Source organism: Barbus barbus (genome assembly GCF_936440315.1).
Source record: "Barbus barbus genome assembly, chromosome: 36".
Taxonomy (NCBI): Eukaryota; Metazoa; Chordata; class Actinopteri; order Cypriniformes; family Cyprinidae; genus Barbus; species Barbus barbus.
Window position 1 is genome coordinate 19074391 of NC_136714.1, and position 23348 is coordinate 19097738.

The following is a 23348-nucleotide window of genomic DNA, read 5'->3' on the forward strand; positions in this document are numbered from 1 at the left end:
TGAAAGCAGCTGTCCAGACTACAAGAGGGAGCAGTTCTGGCTGAAATAAACAAATGCTTCATTAAACCACAAGAAAGAACAATCTGGAATGTCTTAGTTTTATCAGCAGAGGGGGGATTAAGGTTGATTTATGTCATGCCACAAAGTGCAATTGCAGGAAGGCCAAAAAACAAAAGGTACTGACCATGCAAACAAGTCCATTTTCATAAATTAACAGTAAATAAGCCAAGAACCATCTGCTTGTTTTGTAAGGGCCGTTTGGTGTCTTATATTCAACATAATGAATGAAGCACAGATTAAAATGACTGTTCCTCTCGTGACAAACAGGATTTGAGATTATTTGCGTTGTAATCTGAAGTGTGACAGAAGTCACTTCCAATGCTGATCCAAATAGTCTTCTCTTGTCTGACTCATACATCTTGAACGTAAACTGTGATTGCTACAATGGACTCGCTGTCAGAAAAGGCCAGCAAACAGAACAGCCGTAGTTTACATAAGCAGTAAATCTGTGCAGGGTGGGCCTCTGTAATGCCAGCTTTTCCCTGATTTTTTTTCTCCATGTGCTGTCCGTTGGAATGGCTGCATCTGTGCGGTGACAAAAACCCCTGTGTTTGAGCACTTGGCACATGTGGCCCCACCGACACACTCTCAAACCCCACACGCGTGCTTGCGCATGCTCTGGAAAGGGTGACGAAGCCGCGGTCTGGGTGGAGTGCGGCAGGATTATGGGGTGATTTTGGGTAGCTCTTCCTCAGTGGGTGCGGTCACTGTCCACTCCACGTTCCCGGGCCTGTACAGAGCTTATGCCAGCCAGAGCAGTGCCCCGCACTAGGAAATGCTCTGAAGGGGTTTGGCCATCTGTGCCTGGCCTAGTGCATCAGCTTGGCCAACAGCCGTACACCTCTCACATTTCCGGTTATGCCCTGATCTACAGCTACAATGCCAGCCATATATATATCAACAGCTCGAGTGGGCGGTAATGCCATGTTAGATTTGTGTTCATAATACGCCTAATGAAACTACAAGCGAAGCATCACAGTCTTAAATTATGCAAAAATTCTGAGAGCTTTACAATCACTTAGCAAATCCAACTGCCGCCTAAAGTGTAGTCTTAAATTAGACACTAACGAGCCATTAAACGTTTCAGCAGTTTATCTAACTTCAACTAAAGTCTGGAATACACATATTTTAAAACACTAGGCATCACAGACTTGCCATACTTTGTAAATGGTAACAGAGAAAACTAGGCAACATACATTAAGCGACTAAGGATCCTACACTTTCAAGTTGTTCTGACTGAACACAACAAACTCCCTCTTGAAAACAATGTGTTCTAAAATTAGCTCGAAATGTCAAAACATGTTTGATATACTCGTCCAGATTGCAGAAATCTTTTCAAAAGTCATGTAGTGTATTCTAGCCTTCAAACCAACTTCGAAGAACTCCTGATTGGGGAACAATACAGATTTTACGATGCAATTTGGATTAAATTCTGATTGATTTGGATGTATTTCAATAATAATGTCCATTTTACTTAGATACAAAAGAGAATTTCTCTCTGTTAATGCAGTAAATTACACTGGGTAGTGTTCAAACTGGTGACTTGTCATTTTGAACTATTCATTATAATAAACACTGCAACAAAAGTAATTTGTTTTAGGATACTTTTGATTCACCAAAAATAATTGATTTGTACTTGCATAGATTAAGTTGTAGTTTATATAAGTAACATTTGAAGGATTTACCTAACAAAACTGAATGCGGTTGTTGAAATGTTCTGCTAAACAGTTTAGCTGTCACTTTGAGTGTTAACAACAACAATCATTGGCTGAGTAAAGTGCGCCCCTTCTTATTCCCTTTTTATTCCTCACCAGGAGAGAAGGAAGCCAGAAGGGGGCTGTGAAAAGTTTGTCTTTACTGCTATTTGGCAGAAAGTCCTCAGACAAACACACTGGGAGGCAGCATTGGCGGTAATCAAAGTTTTCCTGCTCATGTCCATGTGATTTTCTCACAACATGACTTATTTTCCCACATAAGTCCCCCACTAATGCTTTGCCATTTTTTCTGCTAGTCTTGCATTTCAATTTCTATTTAGAAAACCCAACAAGCAGCTATCTTTAGAGTGGAAATCTTTTCTGTAATACTGTGCATTCACAAAATCTGGCAAAGATTACAAAACATACCAGCGAAGTCACGTGGATTAGCCAAATATTCTGGGTTTGCCTGAACACAAAATAACAAGAGGGAAGACCACAGTCATCGTTTCCACATACTGCGCATTCTGTTGTTGGTCTTCACTTGACACCAGAAAGCACACTTCTGTGGATCTGGAGTGTCTGTCTAAAAATAAGCGACTGGACGGCCTGACCTCAACATGGTGCTGCTGGACAATGCAAGCATTGAACTGAACACACACCTCCATTCCTGTCCACACCTTCTCTCTCAATCTCACCCTTGTAAAGGCATTCATATGTGACGAGGATAACACTTTTCATGAAACCTCTTGACAAATCTTATATGAGAAAATATTTTCTATGAAGGAGCAGCAGAACAGGCTCCTTGTAGTAAATGAAAACCATACAGCCCAATGAATATAGTCTGATTGCTGTATAAATGACTTATGAACCAGTTCTTTTCGGCAAATCAAAAATCATACAATCAACAGCTGTACCCAAATATTTAAGATTATCATGTAAAATTTGAAATATTTATTGTAAAAAATAATTTAAATATAAATGAATCAATAATTACTGGAACAATTAAAGGGCTAGTTCACCAAAAAAAGAGAAAATTCTGTTAATAATTGTCCTCATGTCGTTCCAAACCCGTAAGAAAAACCCTTATTAAACCCTTAATTAAGATATTTTTGATGAAATCCGAGAGCTTTCTGACCCTGCATAACCAGCCATGCAACTGACACGTTCAAGGCCCAGAAAGGTAGTAAGGACATCATTAAAATAGTCCATGTGACATTAGTGGTTCAGCCTTAATTTTATAAAGCTATGTGAATACTTTTTGTGCACAAAGAAAACAAAAATAACGACTTTATTCAACAATTTTTTCTCTTCCATGTCAGTTTTCGGCGCACTTTCACAAGAGTATCACAATGCATGCGTGTGGTGCTGCTGATGCAGGAGCCAGCATTCTCATTTTAACGTACTGTGGAAGAACATTTAAGAGGAATCTTGATCACTAAATTCTTGCAAATTCAATCCTTAGCGTCACATTATACAATTGTTGTTTACAAGGGGGACATTGACTGTGGGAAGTCCCCTGAGGAGGACGAGGAAACAAGAGATGCAGAAATCTCAGCAGATGGGCTTGATTCTGTGTGCAGAAATAATGCTTTTATTAAAATACTCCTGAATTGCAAATTTCAAAGGATGACAGGGTTAGGCTGGCAATTAGGACACAGAGGTGTCTGTGAACACTTATCAAATTTTATTGTAATGGCTCGAAGATGTAATAAATGCATGCAAACATCAAAATCACACATGCATATGCACACATGCATGAGTGGGACTGTTCACACCATTATGCAATGAGAGCCTTTCCTATGTCTGTCTCAGCAGCCTCCACATCTTCACATGTCCACTGAGGCGAGAGACAGCAGTTCAGCACACGCTATGTCCTCCTGCCTCCCTCTTCTCTTATAGCATTATGATTTTGGGCCACTGGATTTCATTCCTCTCCTTGGCAGTGTCCTTTAAAAATATCATGTTTCTAAGCAGCAAGTCAAACAAAATGAAAAGTCAGGCAAGATCATATGAGATCTCTTTCTTGGCAAGATAAGTTGCATACTGTCACGCTAATGGTAACCTGCATGGCCTGCAAAGGCTTTTTTCATTAGATGAATGACCGCTCTATTGATTTCATTCTGACTGGCTTGATTCACTGTTTAACAGGAACAAATGTGCAAATCATCTCAAACTATAATGTAAATTGATTTGCAGATAACTGGTTGCATATTAAAGTAGAAAATCATTTCATCAGGTTAAAGATCTACAGACTTTTACTACAACGCCACCTGGTTATATCAAGTGAGGTGGTTTTCAAACTTATTCATTGATTTTAAGTCAGTATGAGGACAAAAGAACCTGGAGCTTACTGGACTGTGCTCAGCTGGTATCTATCTATCTTCGTCCGCCCTCTGTGTTATCTCACTCTTGCACAAAGAGAATCTTCCTGGCATTTGAATGGACGGACCGTGCCAACGCCCTCCGGGTCTGTCTGCTTCACACCAAAGTGCAATTCACCTCATCAGCTCAAAGCCTTGGGATTTCAAGCCAAGCATGCCACATGACACCGCCTCCCCTCTGTAGTCATTCTGATAGCTGATGTCATTCTGATTCTTGGCGAGAAACAAGTTAAAAGATACTGGATAAAACAAATAAACCAATGCAGTTCAAAGTTTGGAATGCTTATAAAGACAGTCTGACCATGGAAATAGCAGTCTGGTGAGTCACACTCATGAATATTGGTCTCTCTGGCTGAATCTTCCAGACACCTGCTTATTAGGTAACAGTACTATGCTGTACTTTTCATCAGTAAGAGTTCCTACTTCTACAAGGTCAACAATAAAAACTGCTCACTAGCTTGGAGCCAGTAAAAGTTTGAAGCTAGTTGAAAGAATAGTCACTGCTGAAAGTTTAGAGTTCATCGAGTATGTATATTCATGTTAACACCTTCAAATATTTGGTTTTCTGAGATGTAATTTACATTGTTGAAAATTCTGCAGAACCTTTGTTAACTAGCTGATGAGGTTTTGTTGAAATTGTTCAAATGACTTGTGATAGTCTTGAAAGCATCAACAAAATTAGCTGAAAACTACAAAACAATCACTAATGTTATGTATCACATGCCAACGTTTCCCAGCAAAAATTAGTTCATGAATTTAGTCAAAGTGCACTAACGTGGGGTCAGTGAGGTTTTCATTTTTTTTTATTTGGAAAGAAATTCATACTTCATACCGTAAGGATAGCATTGAGGACACATTAAACGGAAAAAAGTGACAGTAGACATTTATAATATTACAAAAAATTCTAATAAATTATTTTGTTCTGTTGAACTTTCTATTCATCAAAAATCAAAAATATACACCACTGAGTCCCCCCAAAAAAATGATTAAGAAGCACAATTAAAAAAAAAAAAAAAAAAAAGAGCACCACATCAGCATATTAGAATTATTTATTTTAATTATTGGGGAAGTCGTGGCCTGATGGTTAGAGAGTCGGACTCGTAGTCCAAAGGTTGCGGGTTCGAGTCTCGGGCTGGCAGGGATTGTAGGTGGGGGGAGGGTGCCACAGCATAAATGGCTGCCAACTGCTCCGGGTGTGTGTTCACGGTGTGTTTCTGTTCACTGCTGTGTGTGTGCACTTTGGATAGGTTAAATGCAGAGCACGCATTCTGAGTATGTGTCACCATACTTATTTCTGAAGGATCAAATGGCATAAAGACTGGAGTAATGGGGGAGGTCCAAGATGGCGCCTTGTTAAGACGAAATTTTCAGAGCTCCTGACCAAACTTCACAGATTTAGAAAGGCTAGCTGTATTAACGTACTATTTCACTACATTTGCTTAATTATATATCAGTACATTCATTTAAGAGTGTCAACATGCCATTTGACAAACGCAAAGAGAGATCAGACACTGGCGACACTAGTAGTATGGATGTTCACGATTATGCATCCCCTGCTGTAAACGAGTTTGAGCTCTGCACGACTTCACTCCCTGTCACTCCTAGCAAGCCTCCTGCTCATAAAAAAGGTAAATCTTCAAGTCCAAATGAGCTGGCCGACTCTGCTGTCATTTCCACACTCTCCTCGCTGATCAATACTCGGTCTGATGCACTTGAAGGAATGATTAGCACCAATGCTCTGAAGATAGAAGGGCTGAAGAAAACGATAGATTTTGTGTGTGCTGAAGTACAAGATCTAAAGAAGAATGTGAAAGATGTAGATTCCAGACTTAAAGATCAAGAACGTCTCACAGGCACCTGGGTAACACGCATTTCTGACCTGGAGAGATACTCTCGCAGGTGGAATTTGAGGCTGTTTGGAGTGCCTGAGACTTTTAAGGAGGATATCAGATCCGAGGTCATTCGAATCTGCAGTGAGACTTATCCCGAAGCCAAGAACAAGTTCCCTGACGTCGTTGACACCGTGCATCGTCTAGGGAGGAGAGGTGACAACACAAAACCTCGCGCTGTTATCATGCAGTTTACCTCACGAGTTATCCGCGATGCCTTATGGAAAGCTGCCAAGAAATCTCAGTTTCTCCAAGACAACAACCTGCGCTTCGCAGAGGACCTGACTTCGCTGGACCGGGAGAGAAGGAAAAGCTTGTGGCCGAGAGTGAGAGAGGCAAGGGCCACTGGAAAAACGGCCTATTACATCGGAGCGCGTGCGTTCATTGAAGGTGTGGAGATTACTTTGTGAGTTTTATTATAAGGATCGTGCACTCTTTTCTAAGATGGTGACTTTTACCTGTCACTATGGCATTTGAGCCATCATTGTATTACAGCTGGACCTTTAATTTGGTCATTTAAATTGGTCAGTTAAATTGGTCAGTTAAGCTCTGTTCATCTCAGTTTTCTCCTCATCTCAGTGAAATCTTACTTTTTGCTTTTGTTTTGACTCGTGTTAACAGCTGTTCATTGCTGTTTGTTTATCAATGTCAATATCGTTCATTTCTCTAAATGCCAAGGGTTTAAGAAACAGTGTAAAGCGCAAAGCCCTCTTTTTGTTTGTTAAAAACCACGGATCAGACTTTTGCTTTTTTCAAGAAACCCACTCCACACAAGACGATGTTAAATTTTGGAGGTCCCAGTGGGGCAATGATGTATGGATGTCGCATGGCACAGAACGGTCAGCAGGTGTCGCCACTCTAAAAAATAAGTTTGTTGGTGAGATTTTACACGTTGTCAGTGATCCCAAAGGTCATTTTCTCTTATTAGTGGTTTCACTTGGTCAGACCATCTCAGTTCTATTAAATGTATATGGGTACAATTCTTCTAAAGAAAATGCCACTTTAATGGATGTGATCAGTGAAAATATTCAGTACTGGTTAAACAAATACCCCAATGCTGTCCTTATTTCAGGAGGGGATTTCAATATGGTTTTAAATAGTGATTTAGATAGGTTTCCCCCTAGAGCTGCTTCTATAAGTTCAATTATGAATAATTTCATGTTACGTTTTTGTGTTGTTGATATATGGAGGGAATTATATCCACACCAGAGACTTTATACATGGAGCAGCAAGGACCGTTCTAAGCAGTCCCGAATAGATTACTGGCTCATTTCCCAAAGCCTAGTAAACAGTTGTAAATCAGTCAGCATTCATGCTACACCTCTTACAGATCACAGTGCTGTCTCTCTCAAGATTTGTCTTTCTGCAGCCCTTGACTTCAGCTCATCACCTTCTTATTGGAAATTGAATAATTCCCTTCTCCAGTTTGAAGATGTTAAGAGGAATATCACATTAATGATTGAGCAGTACTGGAGAAGAGCTTTAGTGTTAGACTCATATTGTTGCCAGTGGGAGCTATTAAAGTTTGAAATTAGTAAATATTTTAGGAAATTCGGTAGTAAATTAGCTAAACTTAAGAGAGCAGAGGAAAATAAGGTGGTGTCTAAAATTACAATACTTTCTTCTAAACCCCCAGAGCTGTTTTCTGAATCAGAAAAGCTTGAGTATGCTGACTTGCAATCTAAATTAGATGAGATGTACACTTATAGGGCACAGGGTGCTTACATTAGATCTAAACAAAGATGGATGGAGGAGGGAGAATGCAACACAGCTTATTTTTTCAGACTAGAAAAGAGTCGCTTAAGTACTTCACTAATCGAAACTCTTAATATTGAGGGGACAGTCACTAAAAATCCTCAATCCATTGCACATTTCTGTTCTAAATTTTACAGTAAACTGTATAAAAAAAAGTATTCTGAAGAGGCAGCCCGTACTTTTCTGGAGTCTGTTAAAAATTGTAAGACTATTTCAAGAGATGACAGAATTCTTTGTGATAGTGAAATTACTTTATCTGAAGTTAGTAACTCAATTCTAGAACTTAAAAACAGTAAATCTCCCGGAACGGACGGGCTTACCGCAGAGTTCTATAAACAGTTCTCTAAACAAGTGTCTCCTTTTTTACTAAAGGTTTTTGAAGAAAGCATACAGAATGAGGCTCTCCCCCCGACTCTCACTCAAGGTTTCATTACTTTAATTCCGAAACCTAAAAAAGATTTACTTTTAATTGACAATTGGCGTCCTGTTTCTTTGCTTAACTCTGATTATAAAATTTTAGCTATTATATTTGCTAAGAGATTAAAATACGTACTGGGTTCTGTAATAGATGAGACACAATCTGGTTTTTTGAACAAAAGACACATTGTTAACAATATAAGGTTGATTCTTGATTTATTAGATTATTCAGATTTGATTCAGGAAGACAGCTTCATTCTTTTCTTAGATTTCTATAAAGCTTTCGATTCCTTAGAGCACAATTTTATTATTAATTCATTAGAAAAATTTGGTTTTGGGGATATGTTCTGCAGTGTAATTAAAACCCTTTACAATAATGGAAGTGCTTCGATTAAATTAAAGAATGGCACTTCACCTAGGTTTAGTTTGTCCAGAGGAGTGAGACAAGGGTGTCCCATTTCTCCCTATTTATTTCTTCTTTGTGTGCAGCTACTGTCAACATTTGTATGTGAAAGCGGTATTCGGGGTATCCATATAGCAGATCGAGAAATATTTATGAGTCAATTAGCAGATGACACCACCTTATTTTTAAGAGATGCTTCCCAAATTCCTATAGCAATTAATTATATAAAACTTTTCTCTAAAGCTTCGGGTCTTAATCTAAACATAGAAAAATGTGAATTAATGTCTATTAAAGATTGTACAGCACCTACTATTTTTAATATCCCTGTCAAATCTGAAATTACATACTTGGGTATTGTGATAACTAAAAATCAAGATAAAAGATGTACCTTGAACTTTGACCCAGCTATAATAAAAGCCCAAAGAAGATTTAACGCATGGTTGCAGAGAGACTTGACCTTGAGAGGCAGAGTACTACTGGCTAAGGCGGAGGGCATCTCCAGACTTACATATGCTGCACTCTCTCTATATGTGGACAACAAAGTTTGTAAATCAGTTGATAAAATCCTGTTTAATTTTGTTTGGAAAAACAAAATTCATTATGTTAAGAAGTCTGTAATAATGAACACATATGAGTATGGTGGGTTGAATTTCCTTGATTTCTCTTCTTTGAACAACACTTTCAAAATTAATTGGATTAGGCAGTTTTTGTGTAATCCAAATTCAATCTGGAATTTTATCCCCAATTACTACTTCTCTAAATTAGGTGGTCTCCCTTTCTTATTGATCTGTAATTACAATATTGCTAGAATCCCTTACAATTTATCTAAATTTCATAAACAGTCATTACTTGCATGGTCATTAATCTTTAAGCACAATTTCTCCCCACACCGATACTTCATTTGGAACAATCAAGACATTGTTTATAAGAGAAAATCTTTGTTTTTCAGTCATTGGTTTAAGAAAAACATTTTGATAGTTTCTCAGTTATTTAACTCAGAAGGCCTTATTTTAAGTTACGAAGAATTTTTGTGTAAATTTGACTTCCCAGTAACTCCCAAAGAATTCTCCATTGTCATGGATGCTATTCCTAAAGGAGTTGTCATGCTTTTAAGGGACTCTGTTAGATCACCCAGTACTTTACCTATTTCTTTAGACCCATTTGAAATCCCAGTAGGAAAACTATGCTTTTTGTCACATCCTTCATCACGTAACTATAAGATTAGATCCCTTTTTCAAAAGGAGCTTGTAACAACTCCATATGTGATGTCTTACTGGAAGAATGTTGTTAATCATATTGACTGGAAAAAAGTATGGACTCTGTCTTCAAGATACATCATAACTAACAAGGTTAGAGACATCTCATTCAAATTGTTACACAGATTTTACCCAACTAAAGTGTTTTTGAAAAGGTTCAAATCAGATATAGATACAAGCTGTGCTTTTTGTGGTGACCCTAATGAAACTGATATGCATGTCTTTTGGGATTGTCCTCACACGCAGCTATTTTGGATTGAATTCTCTAATGTTATCAATCGCAATGTGCTCCAGGGTTTCTCTTTGCTTTTCAAGGATGTACTGTTTGGCTTCTTTAATATACAAAAAGATAAAATTAATGAATATTTTATAATTAACCTATTATTACTTCTTGCAAAGTTTCATATTCACCGCAGTAAGTTCACTCATCAAAATCCTTTATTTCTTGTTTTTAAAAAAGAGGTTCAACAGTATATCCAAGCTATTTCAGCTTCCAAGAATCTTAAAGCTCTTAAGACAGTTAATTTATTCAATTTATTTAATCTTGTTTGATTTATTTTGTTAAACTTGGTTTTGGATTATTTAATTGTTACATACATCTAGAAATGGTGCTTTGCATGTAATGTAACCTCTTTGTATGTAATGCTGTTATTTTCTGTACTTCTATTTTTGCCTTGGCATTAATAATAAAAAAAAAAAAACGCAAAAAAAAAAAAAAAAAAAAGACTGGAGTAATGGCTGCTGAAAATTCAGGTTTGCCATCACAGAAATAAATTACATGTTAAATAAATTACATTAATTTATTATATATATATATATATATATATATACATACACATATTAAATTGCAGTAACATTTCACAATATTACTGTTTACTGTCATTTTTGATCAAATAAATGCAGCCTTGGTGCGCCTGAGAGACCATTAAGGATGTTTTTCACTGGACCAGTGGCTTATATTTTACTTGCCCTCTCAACATTTTCCCTGGCCCTCTACAAAATAAGGGATTTTTGCTGCTAAAAATAACATCATGCAGGAAAAACATATGTAAACTGCAGAAGTGCACAACACATAAGATTATCACATGATTATCAAACTCTCTCAGAACTTGCTGTACATGGACATCAATTAGAAAAGTGAAATCATTCATTGTCCCTCTTTTGCCTACACTCAACTACAGCATTTCACAAGAGATGAATCACATGAGCTCCACTGATGTCACTCCACTGAAACAATCACAGAAACTGAATGATTTCTTCCTTATAAACTAAAAGTCTAATTATTATATATTATAATTATAAAGTCTATTATTCATGGTATTAACATACAGTAGGCTACCATAAAAATGAATGCAAATATGTATGATAATTTACACTCATTCATTGGGTCTTTGTCCTGCTTGGGAGATTCCCACAGCAGCATGTGACAAGAGTGAAAGCTCCTCAGCTCCTCTCCTGCATAAAGAAACAAACTCTGACACGCACATCTTGACCTCATGATCATGAATAAGCTTGTCCAGTTAATTACTCCTCATCTATGAGTCTCATCAGACCGGATTAACCAACCGCAGCAAGTTGACTGATACAGACAGAGCGTGAAACAAAAGTGGACAATAGCTTGGGACGGGAAGCACAGAAGCTGACAGACGAGGGATTTAGTGGAAGAACAACAAAATATACAAGGAGAAAAAAAACTGAAAAGTTGACTGATCAAGCAGGCAGAGTAGAAGAAAAACACAAAATGCCCACTTATTATCACTGTAAGGAGAGTGTGTCTGGCCAAAAGCTGCACATTGCTACCCAGTGTATCAGCCTGACAATGATGTCATCAGTGATGTCACGTCTCATTTACAGTTTTACAGCAGCAACCAATTTTGCTTATCTAAAACCATTCATTTTCGCTATGGTTTTTGTTAGGAACCACTTCACCTGTGATAAGAAAAACAGAACAACAACAACATAATCATGACTTACCTAGATCTCCATGGTAACTGTTATCATGGGAAGCCCGACTGGAGGCAATAGAGTCTCCATCATGGGGCCAGATTTGTCCTGTTTTCCTTACGCCCACAATGGTGGCCTCAGACACCACGACATGTTGCTGCCGGTGTCTTTTCTGTGTCTGCGGTGTAGGGGGACTGCTGCTGTCAAACGAGTGCTGAGAATTCTGGGAGTTCTGAGAAGGTGAACGACTCTTCTCTCGGAGTGGGCGGCGGTAGGCTGTCGTAGGGCTGGGCGACACGTGACTGGACTGTCCCGAGGAGAAGTCTTCCTCGCTGGACGTCAGGTTCTCATTGGAGCTGCAGTCTGGTGTGTATCCGCCTCCTCCGCCTCCCACATCCTCGAAACTTCCAGGTGAGTACGACCTCCTGGGCCAGGTGAGAAGATGGTCGTCACTTCCTCCATGGTCTCTCATAGTGACCCTACCATCGCCACCTTCTCCTAACATCATCCCTCCGACGTAAACACTAGTGTATGGCTGGAAATCTGATGGCTGCCATGGCGGCGGTGGTGGTTTGGCCCCGTTTGGTCTCGCAGTGCTGTAGCGAGGACTGGGTTCACCATCTTCATACTCAGCGTCGTATCCGCAGGTGCTTTCAGTAGAGCGTCCCCTATAGACAGGCCTGGGGCGAAGATCACCTGCGACCGTAGCAAGGTTGCCTGGAAGTGAATGAAGTGACCTTTTGCGCTCCATCTGCATGGCTTGGTTCCCAAGAGAGCTAATTTTGTCTGAGACCTCACGGTCGTTGACTTTTACCAGGCCCCTGTCGTGATGGAACTCAACGTTGGCGTAGAATGATTTCTCTTGGCCTGATTTTCCATCACTGGCTGACTGTGAGTTGGCCCGTTTGATTCTCTCAAAGTTCGAACGTAAGGCAGCCACCCCGAGCCCCATGCCCGGCTTGTCTTTGGGGGACGGATCCGAGGGCAACTCCTTGTCAGGCGGTGGATGGGGTCTGCGAGGGGAAACTCCACCCCTCTGTGTGGATGGCGAGAGCCCGTCGGTCTCACTGACCGGCCCTGCCTGGTGCGCCTCAAATGAGGACTGTAGCTCCAATCCATCACCGTGGGAGGCTGACTTCCTGGCAGGGGGTGGTCGTGGTTTTGCTCTGGACTCCCCCACAGGCTGAAACCTGCTGCGCTCTGGCTGTCCCTGCTCCTGTACATGGAGATGCTGAGAATCAGCCCCAACAGCTTGGGGGTCCCCTTCAGTCATGTGAGGTGGCTTCCTGAAACCCCATCTCTGCCGGTCATAGCTCTTTCGCTCCTTGGCCAACAGCGTTTGAAGGTAGATCATCCGGAAGCGCTCTTTGTTCACCTCCATTTCCAAGCGTCTTATGGACGCTTTGCACTTCTCCAGTTCTTGTTCGATTCCCCCAACAGACCTCAGCTCCATCTTCGGAGGCTCGGACTCTGGAAACTGTGCTTTCCAGGCTTCAATGAAACCCACAGGCTCCACCATTGTGTTTGCTCAGGCTATTTGCAAATACCAAATTGGTCAGAAACACACGGTCAAGTATCTCAAACTAAGTAGAATTTAGCTGAAGAAAAGGAAAATTGAGGAAAGTATGAAAAGTCGGCAGTGCCAGTTCATAATAAAGGATATTTCTTCGATAACACTAATACAAACGTATACAAAACACTTCGTTCATGATTTCCCTGGAATTGTCACTAGAAGTCTCAGTCTTTCAGTACCAAAATCGTCGTCTCTGGGCTCGAGTTGTTCAACGACAGAACGACCGTTATTGAGCATGTCGCGCGGAAACAATAAAGGCACGCGCAGTCTCATCTCGCGCACCATTCCGACGAGACCACTTGCAGAATATCACGCGCACAAATCTCGGTCCCCAGCACAATGACAGCATCTGTTCTCCAGGTCGCACGAGATGAACAAAATACTCCTTAGGATGCTTTTCGAAATAAACTGGTCGCCATAAACAAATTATACGGTCCGGTCGTGTCTGTGGCGATGTATTCCAGTTGTCCTGCGTTCATAATGTGATATATTTTTTATCACCATTTTCCCCAAAGCCCTTTGTAACGTTACTTACGTCTGTGTAGACTGGAATTTTTTTTTTTTTTTTTAAATCACTCTCCTTGTTTGGTCGTTTAGTTCCTGTTGACGAAATTCTCTAAAGACGCTCACGATTATCCCATTTTGTCGCTGATAATTAGATCTGTTGTACGTAATGCCTCTGTATGAAAAGCACTAGACGCCGCTGCTGCTGCTGCTGCAAGAAGGGGCGGGACTAAGAGACATGATTGACAGCTCTCCCAGCATGGGTTCGATTTAAAGCGACAGGCTGCTTCACCGCATAGGTCAGGGAGCTTGTAGTAAGCGAGGTGTAAAATATCAAACTTTTTATGCGTGTTAGGGGAATTGTTTGAACTGAGTCACGTTTACATGCTCGTCCAGCCTTTTAAATGTGAGAGAATGAGCACACAACACTGGAATAAATATTTTTGTAATGTCCTCATTGCACTAAATATTTAATGTTTTTGTTTTCATTTGCTTTTCTGGATATAGATAAATAGCAATCTAACATTGTGTACAATAACACAATTTGCAAATATAAAACCTTTACTTTTGTATAGCTAATAACAGGCACTGTAAAATTACATTGCGTTGTGACAGGCATCATTTATGCTATTGTTAATTTAACTGATTTCGGTCACTGGTTACATAAAAGATGCAGCTGTGTTTATATGTGAAATAAGATGATGTCATTGTAATTGGACCATACTTTAGCGCCAAATATGGTCTCTGTCGCCTTCAAGTGTTCAATCTTAGACATTACAGCAGTAAGGACAGCTCAGGAAGTCTTTATGCTTCATTTAAGAACTCACAGCGTTATTGTTTATTTTAGGGACAATAACAAGCAGCACATATTGGCCGCTTTTGAGTTAGTTTCTACTGTTCTACTGACCAATGACACTGATTCAGGTAACAGACTGAATAAAAGAAAATCCTACTCCATTTTATATTTAAATTTATTAAATGGCTTTTTTCTAACACAGAGGCACAAAGCATGAACGTCAGCTTTGGTAAAATTAACTGCTGAGTTTATTTGTAAAATTATGTGTTTAATCATATACCATTTAGCAGCAATGTACACAGCAAGTTGCTATATAAATATAGATCAAATTATTTGTCTAATTACAACTGAAGGCATGCATTAAACTATATAATACATGTATATAAAACTATGACAAATTACACAGAAAACAAAATGCAGCAAACTCTCCTTGCATCAGCATTAGCAATGTAGACATTGTCATGCAGGGTAGAAAATGATGCTGCTTGCTTCCATACACACTCATTATTCTTATTTCTCTGTCATTTATTAATTACTAGTGAATGGTTTTTATTATTGAGTCCACTCTTACATGTGATATGGCAGTGCGATGGTGTCTATTTTCTCTGAACTGCACATTCAACATGCAAGTTCTGATATTCAGCTAAATGAAGCCACTCAAAACAGACATGCACAACACAGAAGCCTGTGGTTTCCCAACACAAGCAGAGGCAGAAGCAATAACTGCCAATAAAAACAAATGAAAAAAAAAGGAATGGAAAGGATTTTTTTAGAATGAAACTGAAATGCTAAAGTGCACCATTAAATAAATATTTAGCATATAAGCAAGTATGACAAAGAGGAAAATAATTGTACGATTAATACAAAAGGCAACATTTACTGAAAAAAAGAAGAGACTGCAACATATTTCTAATGGCAATAGTGTTTTCATTTGAGTCATTTATGCCAACATCCAAGTTCAGTTCCTGAGCAAGTCAGACCACAGTGTACGGACCATTCTAATAAAAACTAATGGTTTATTCATTTCATTTAGAGACAAGATTGAAATTATATGTGGTAAAGAAAATCACGCAAGTAATTTGACCAAGTCTTTACAATATATTATATATTTCTTAAAAATAGCATATATTGCAGTGGAATATAACAGTGGAATGTATTCAAGCTGATACAGCCATGTGTTGAATGCAGCTATACACAGCTACAGTGGTCGTAGTGGGAATTTAACATTTACATGTTAGCAGGGTTGGTCCATTGTCAGAAAACTTGAGGCTTCGGGACATTGTTTTAACAGTGAAAAGAAGCGGAAAAATGTGTGGCAGCAATGTCAGTGATGCTCACTTAAATGCAAGTCCACTGAAGGCTAAGGGAATGTGCATGATTGTTAGAAAAATACTGAAATTTCACACCAAGGGCATAGTCAGGGACATGCATCCATTTTAGCAAGCAAGAATTAGTGTGATGCAATGGACAACTAAATGCCAGAAAGCTCTATTTCATAAAAAGAAAAAATTCTTTGTACCGTTCAGATATATGTGCTGCATATGTACAAATATACAGGCCACTACCAGACTGGCTGGTGAGGGCCAAACAGGAAGCAGCTTCGCAAGGAAGCCCCTCCCAGCCGTCAATCTTGTGCTCAGCTATTCATTCAACTAAATCTCTGTATATTAATTTCATTTATTCAAGTATATTTGCTCCTAAAACTTGCCGTGTTGCATCACAGGAACAGACCAGCTAGTAAAACGAAGACACACATTTTAATTCAAATGAGTGTATTTTCTTAAAAGTAGCATGAAACATTTTGGTTTTGCATTTAAAATTCATGTTTTGAATGCAACACCTAAGCCTTTGCTGGTTAAATTTTCTACTCGTCTTCTGGCCTTACCCACTAAATGGTAACATTTACATCTTTTGTCCAACCCACCTCTACCCAAAACAAAAACCCTAAATTAAGTTAATGCAAGTTCATTCAATTATAAAATACAGTGAAAACAATAATAAAAAAAAAAACACAAGAAAACTTAAAACAGATTAGCTGGGGCCAAAAGAATCAGAGTTCTGTTTATCATCAAGTAGAGGCACACCACATGCATTAATGTGTACAAGCGGTGTAAATCTAAGTGGGGGGGGGGGGGGGGGGGGGGGAGCAACCAGAGAGAGACTAATCTGACAGTCCTGAGGTAGCTGTACTCTGCCTAGTGCAGAAAAACTGGCTTTACTAATCAAAAGTGTCAGGTAATAGTGGAAACACAATGTATACCTATAAAAATGGAAGTTATTACACACAGGGAAAGACATACAGGTACAAATCATAAGTGAAAAACCACACAAATTGCATGCAAAATACAGAACATGCAGCTTTCATCTGAGGATTTGACCGTGAAGCATTCAAAATATCCTGCACTCTCTTTCCCATGCTGCTTTGAAACACCATGCTTGTCCATTGCTCTTAACGATGTTCACGCCAAAGACACAAAGGTAAACATTAGTAAACAGTTCTGTCTTGTTCTTTCTCTCTCTCCCTCTCCCTACCCACTCTGCTCTGTTAGCAAATTGAACAAATAACAACAAATGAACAACTGCATAAAATAGTGTTAAACATCTGTACACAAGTACTTTTTTTCCATTCAGCCATTTAAACATAATTTGGGGCCAAAACAAATTAGATATCATCATAATTGATACTGGTTTGAAATAAGACAGTAAACAAATGATTAAAAATGCAATAACAAAAAGAAACCAATGGTCACTAATACTTGAGGTCTGTATGGTCTCCTCAATCCCCACTGGACATGTTAAAAAAAAAAAAAAAAGGTTATGTGTCTATATCACGGTTATTTTTTTGTTAATCCTGTCCTTCTTGTACACATTCTCTGTTGCGGCAGCACACTTTAAACGCACAACCACACACACAGACACGTACACACTATCTACACACATCTGTGCTTATTTCAATCAAGACCAGAACATTTCGGCCAAGTTAGTGTCAATGCTGTAGATCCACAGCACCAGAGGGAGTGAGAGAGCCACGAAAGGCCAGGAAATGCCCTCCATGCAGGTGCTGAGCATGCAGCCCTTGTCCTTGGGACTGTCCAGGTCTTTGGGCTTTTCCAGGTAGTTTCTGGCCACAAACTTGAGCACTTCATCCAGCAAGATGACAGGCAGGGAAATCTTTAACACCATAAGCCACTGGATCAAGTTCAGTGGGGTGATCTGGAAGATTATCTGCAGAGAAAATAGTGTAGAGTCATTTTAACTATTATACAGAGTAAATAATAAATGGACAATTTACTAAACTCATAACAGTTTGATCACAAAACAATATAAATACATAAATTCACTCAGAACTGTTAAAAAAGGTTAAAAATTGGAATTAAAAAAGACATTAAATTCTACAAATACTGCAAAAAAAGTAAAAGAACTAAAACACTGAAACTGATCATCTTATTGATCTTACCGGCAGGGGCTCCACATAAAGGATAAGGAAGTGGAGGGACATGGAGAGGCAGATGGCTCCAAGCAGCCACATGTTCTCCCAGGGGGGCATGCGAAGCAGAGACTGGTTCTCAGAAACACTATGACAGGACATCAACAAGATAGCATTGTGAATTTAAGAGACTGAATATTTATATAATCCACCACTTATGCTGCTAACTAGGGCTGGGTATCGATTCAGATGTCCCGATTCGATTTCGAATCGCAAGCTCTCAATTCGATTCTCGATTTTTTTTTTCAAAAGCTATTGATATTTCAAAAACAGTACAGTAAACATCAGTTTACACATGGTGAATTAATAAAAAGAAATTAAGAACCACATGCCTGTATTTTAAACCTATATGATGATATTAACACACGAATATCATCTCCAGCTGCTCTGAGAGTCATTTCATTAGCATTGTACCGTTTACTTTGAGAAAACTACCGCATATCACATGATACACAGCAGCTGCAAGTTCTTCACGGCAAACAGTCAAAATAAATGTCATCAGGTCATAAGGTGTCAGTATATATTACTGTTTAGCAGTCTTAAGACTCAATGCTACTACTACTAATAAAAATAAATCTTTATTTTTAAAGAAATAATGATCTTGTTTTAAATATGCTTGCTGAAATAAATACCGGAAAAGATCGATTCGCGGCTTTTGAGAATCAATATCGAATCGAGGTCATAAAAAGAAACGATTAATCGAAATATGATTTTTTTTTTTTGCCCAGCCCTACTGTTAACACCTGGTATTAAAATCAGTTTCAGCTGATAGCTGAATACAAATGTAAATGGGGTTTAAGTATTGCCCCTCATCAAAAAACAGCATTTGTAACATTATAAATGTCTTTGTCACTTTTGATCAAATAAAAATGAATTTTTTTTTTTTTACAAAACTGTCTAATATTATCCCTAATTAAGTAATTTATGCAGAAAAAAACCTCCCTTTAAAATCTGACCATATATTGTTACAAAAAAGTTAATTTCAAGTGTATACAGCATTGTCTCGTTCTTTGTGATCGGACGAATATTAATAGCAGATGTAAATAGGAACTTAATTGACTGTTCGTGAAAACCTTGATTGACAAGACGATCTGACCAATCATAACGCCGAATCCGCCATCTTGCCCGACAAACAAATCAGACAGGAGAGTAGATTAACTTTGGTGGAAAATTGTGTGTATTAATGTCTTTCCACGGTTGAAATAAAATACGTTATGATAAACATTCATGTTTATTTCGTACTTTAAGTAAATATGAAAAGACTGTCAGTTCACATGTGCCGCTAGAACTGAGGCAATACAGCGATCTGTCACGACACATTAAAGAGCCACAAAGCGGTATTTACTGTTTGAATAAAAAAAAAAAAAATAAAAAAAAAGACTATTTAAAATCTGAGAGCTTGTTTCTTACAAGAAGTAACCTGCTCTGTTTTGTCTGTCGGCATGTTGTCAGTTTCCTCTTTGCTCCGTGATGTTTTTTTTTTTTTACTGCGTCAGAACATGGTGTGTAGTGTGAGAGAGGTATGGCTTGTCGGACATAGCAACATTAACTAAGGAGGGCGGGATTTTGCGAAGGGTCAATTGGGGCATTTTCAGCGATAAGCTGTTCCTGTATTGCAAAGCACTTCTGATACTGACCTGTTGAGGGCGTTGCACATCTCAATGGTGACTAGTACAGACAGCGCCATGGTCATAGGATAGGGAGACTCGAACAATTCACACTTCAGACCCTCAAACTCAGGGTTGTCTGGTGCACACTGAAGGAAGTGACTCTGAGGATAAAAAAAAAAAAAAGGTGACAGGCAAATTTAAAAATTAGAATGTATTTGTTTGAGAACAAATTGTGTATTGAAATGTAAGGTGAGTTTCTAACCAGTTGATAGATGGTGACTCTGGGCCCATCTTCAGCAGCAATGAACCACCACGCAGCAGCACCTACAGTAGCAGCACCCACATAACCTATAGGGTGACAAGGAGAACAATGTGTCAAATCTCACTTACTTTAGCAAAAAAAATAAAAAGTAAAAATAAATAAATAAATGTGATGCACTCACAGCCAATGGCCAGGTATCTGAAGAAGAGCCATCCAGAGATGAGGGGTTCTCTGGCATTGCGAGGGGGTTTGCTCATGATGTCCAGGTCGGGTGGGTTGAAGCCCAGCGCGGTCGCAGGCAGACCGTCGGTCACCAGATTCACCCACAGAAGCTGAACTGGAATCAGAGCCTCGGGGAAGCCCAGAGCCGCTGTTAAGAAAATACTGCCAGAGAGAATACACATTGTGAGTTATGTGATTAGATAACAACTGGAACAATGTCAAAAAGACCTTGGCAGCGATCTAAGTTTGCTCAAGGAATAAATTTCATTGTGCTGCCATTTATATAGTATCACTTTTAGGATGGAGACTAAATTGTGCCATTCTGGTACATATAGGATGAATCATAAACCTTGATTAAACAATTTAGTGAAGAACATAATATAACAAACATTTTGTATAATAACCACTCTGGTATGTAACACCCAGGGTCTTCTCATTGAAAACCCTATTTAAACACTACCATTCATGATTCAAAGGTTTGGGATCAGTAAGATTAGTTTTATTCAGAAAAGGCACATTAAATTGATCACAAGTGAAAGTAAAGACATTTATAACGTAAATAAATATATAAATGCGGTCCTTTTTAGCTTTCTAATCAAATGTTCTATTTTGTCTATTTCTTGAGCACCAAATGAGCATATTAGAATGATTTCTGAAAGACTGGAGTAATGGCTGCTTTAAATATTTCACAACATTACAGTTGGACTGCATTTAAAATAACAAATGCAGCCTTGGTGTGCATAAGAAGCTCCTTTCAAAAACATCTATTAAAATCTTACCTCAAGTCCGTAAATATATCAGATTACGTGTACAAGTTAAATGGATTGAAAGAGCAATTTTAAATTAGTCATAAGTTTAGTTTGGACGTGCCAATGAAAATACAGAATGCATTCCTGAAATGTTAGCAAAAGGTTAAGATCTTTACCAGACCACCTCGCCGACATTTGAGGAGATGAGGTAGCGGATGAATTGTTTCATGTTGTTGTAAATTGCTCGACCCTCTTCCACAGCGGCCACAATGGTGGAAAAGTTGTCGTCAGCAAGGACCATCTCAGAGGCAGTCTTAGCCACGGCTGTGCCTGACCCCATAGCAATGCCAATTTCAGCCTTTTTCAGAGCAGGTGCATCATTCACACCATCTCCAGTCTGTGGGAATCAACACAAGATGGCAGGTCAGTTGAGAGAGAATGATTCCAACAATATAAACCTTCCTGAAGACATCCTTCCATGTTTATAGTCATTTAATAAAGAATCATATTTTTATATAAATATACACTACTGTTGAAAAGTTTGGAGTCAGGGAGATCTTTTTTTTTTTTTGGTGGAAAGAAATAAATACGTTTATTCAGCATGGACACATTTAATTGATCAAGTCACAGTAAAGATATTTATCATGTTAAATAATATATATATATATATATATAATGCTGTCAAATGATTAATGGCAATTCATCTCATCCAAAATAAGTTTGTTTACATAATATATGTATGTGTGCTGTGTATATTTATTGTGTGTATGTATGTATATGTATGTATATGTATGCGTATATGTATATATATATATATATATATATATATATATATATATATATATACACACACACACACACAATATATAAATATTATTTATATATATATATATATATATATATATATATATATATATATATATATATATATATATATATATATATATATATATATATATATATACATATACATATATATACAGGTCCTTCTCAAAAAATTAGCATATTGTGATAAAGTTCATTATTTTCTGTAATGTACTGATAAGCATTAGACTTTCATATATTTTAGATTCATTACAACACAACTGAAGTAGTTCAAGCCTTTTATTGTTTTAATATTGATGATTTTGGCATACAGCTCATGAAAACCCAAAATTCCTATCTCAAAAAATTAGCATATTTCATCCGACCAATAAAAGAAAAGTGTTTTTAATACAAAAAAAGTCAACCTTCAAATAATTATGTTCAGTTATGCACTCAATACTTGGTCGGGAATCCTTTTGCAGAAATGACTGCTTCAATGCGGCGTGGCATGGAGGCAATCAGCCTGTGGCACTGCTGAGGTGTTATGGAGGCCCAGGATGCTTCGATAGCGGCCTTAAGCTCATCCAGAGTGTTGGGTCTTGCGTCTCTCAACTTTCTCTTCACAATATCCCACAGATTCTCTATGGGGTTCAGGTCAGGAGAGTTGGCAGGCCAATTGAGCACAGTAATACCATGGTCAGTAAACCATTTACCAGTGGTTTTGGCACTGTGAGCAGGTGCCAGGTCGTGCTGAAAAATGAAATCTTCATCTCCATAAAGCTTTTCAGCAGATGGAAGCATGAAGTGCTCCAAAATCTCCTGATAGCTAGCTGCATTGACCCTGCCCTTGATAAAACACAGTGGACCAACACCAGCATCACTGACTGTGGGTACTTGACACTGGACTTCAGGCATTTTGGCATTTCCCTCTCCCCAGTCTTCCTCCAGACTCTGGCACCTTGATTTCCGAATGACATGCAAAATTTGCTTTCATCCGAAAAAAGTACTTTGGACCACTGAGCAACAGTCCAGTGCTGCTTCTCTGTAGCCCAGGTCAGGCACTTCTGCCGCCGTTTCTGGTTCAAAAGTGGCTTGACCTGGGGAATGCGGCACCTGTAGCCCATTTCCTGCACACGCCTGTACACGGTGGCTCTGGATGTTTCTACTCCAGACTCAGTCCACTGCTTCCGCAGGTCCCCCAAGGTCTGGAATCGGTCCTTCTCCACAATCTTCCTCAGGGTCCGGTCACCTCTTCTCGTTGTGCTGCGTTTTCTGCCACACTTTTTCCTTCCCACAGACTTCCCACTGAGGTGCCTTGATACAGCACTCTGGGAACAGCCTATTCGTTCAGAAATTTCTTTCTGTGTCTTACCCTCTTGCTTGAGGGTGTCAATGATGGCCTTCTGGACAGCAGTCAGGTCGGCAGTCTTACCCATGATTGCGGTTTTGAGTAATGAGGGAGTTTTTTGAGTAACCAGGCTGGGAGTTTTTAAAAGCCTCAGGAATCTTTTGCAGGTGTTTAGAGTTAATTAGTTGATT

At 38.8% G+C, this 23348-nt stretch overlaps 2 protein-coding genes across 4 annotated transcripts in view; both read right to left on the minus strand.

Moving 5' to 3' along the window:
• LOC306856180 (breakpoint cluster region protein-like) overlaps positions 1-14060 on the minus strand; it is an 88043-nt gene extending 73983 nt beyond the window's left edge. For both annotated transcript variants that reach the window (XM_079395264.1, XM_079395265.1), the window contains exon 1: positions 11833-14060. In XM_079395264.1, the coding sequence (XP_079251390.1) occupies positions 11833-13321 (1489 nt within the window). In that variant the 5' untranslated portion in view covers positions 13322-14060. The remainder of the gene's footprint in view (positions 1-11832) is intronic.
• Positions 14061-14903: 843 nt separating this feature from the next.
• The window catches only part of LOC306856405 (sarcoplasmic/endoplasmic reticulum calcium ATPase 2), a 53993-nt gene continuing 45548 nt past the window's right edge, over positions 14904-23348 (minus strand). For both annotated transcript variants that reach the window (XM_079395680.1, XM_079395679.1), the window contains exons 15-20: positions 21182-21402; positions 20216-20418; positions 20035-20120; positions 19800-19933; positions 18133-18250; positions 14904-17900 (exon numbers count right to left, since the gene is read on the minus strand). In XM_079395680.1, coding sequence (XP_079251806.1) covers positions 17631-17900; positions 18133-18250; positions 19800-19933; positions 20035-20120; positions 20216-20418; positions 21182-21402 — 1032 coding nt within the window. In that variant the 3' untranslated portion in view covers positions 14904-17630. The remainder of the gene's footprint in view (positions 17901-18132; positions 18251-19799; positions 19934-20034; positions 20121-20215; positions 20419-21181; positions 21403-23348) is intronic.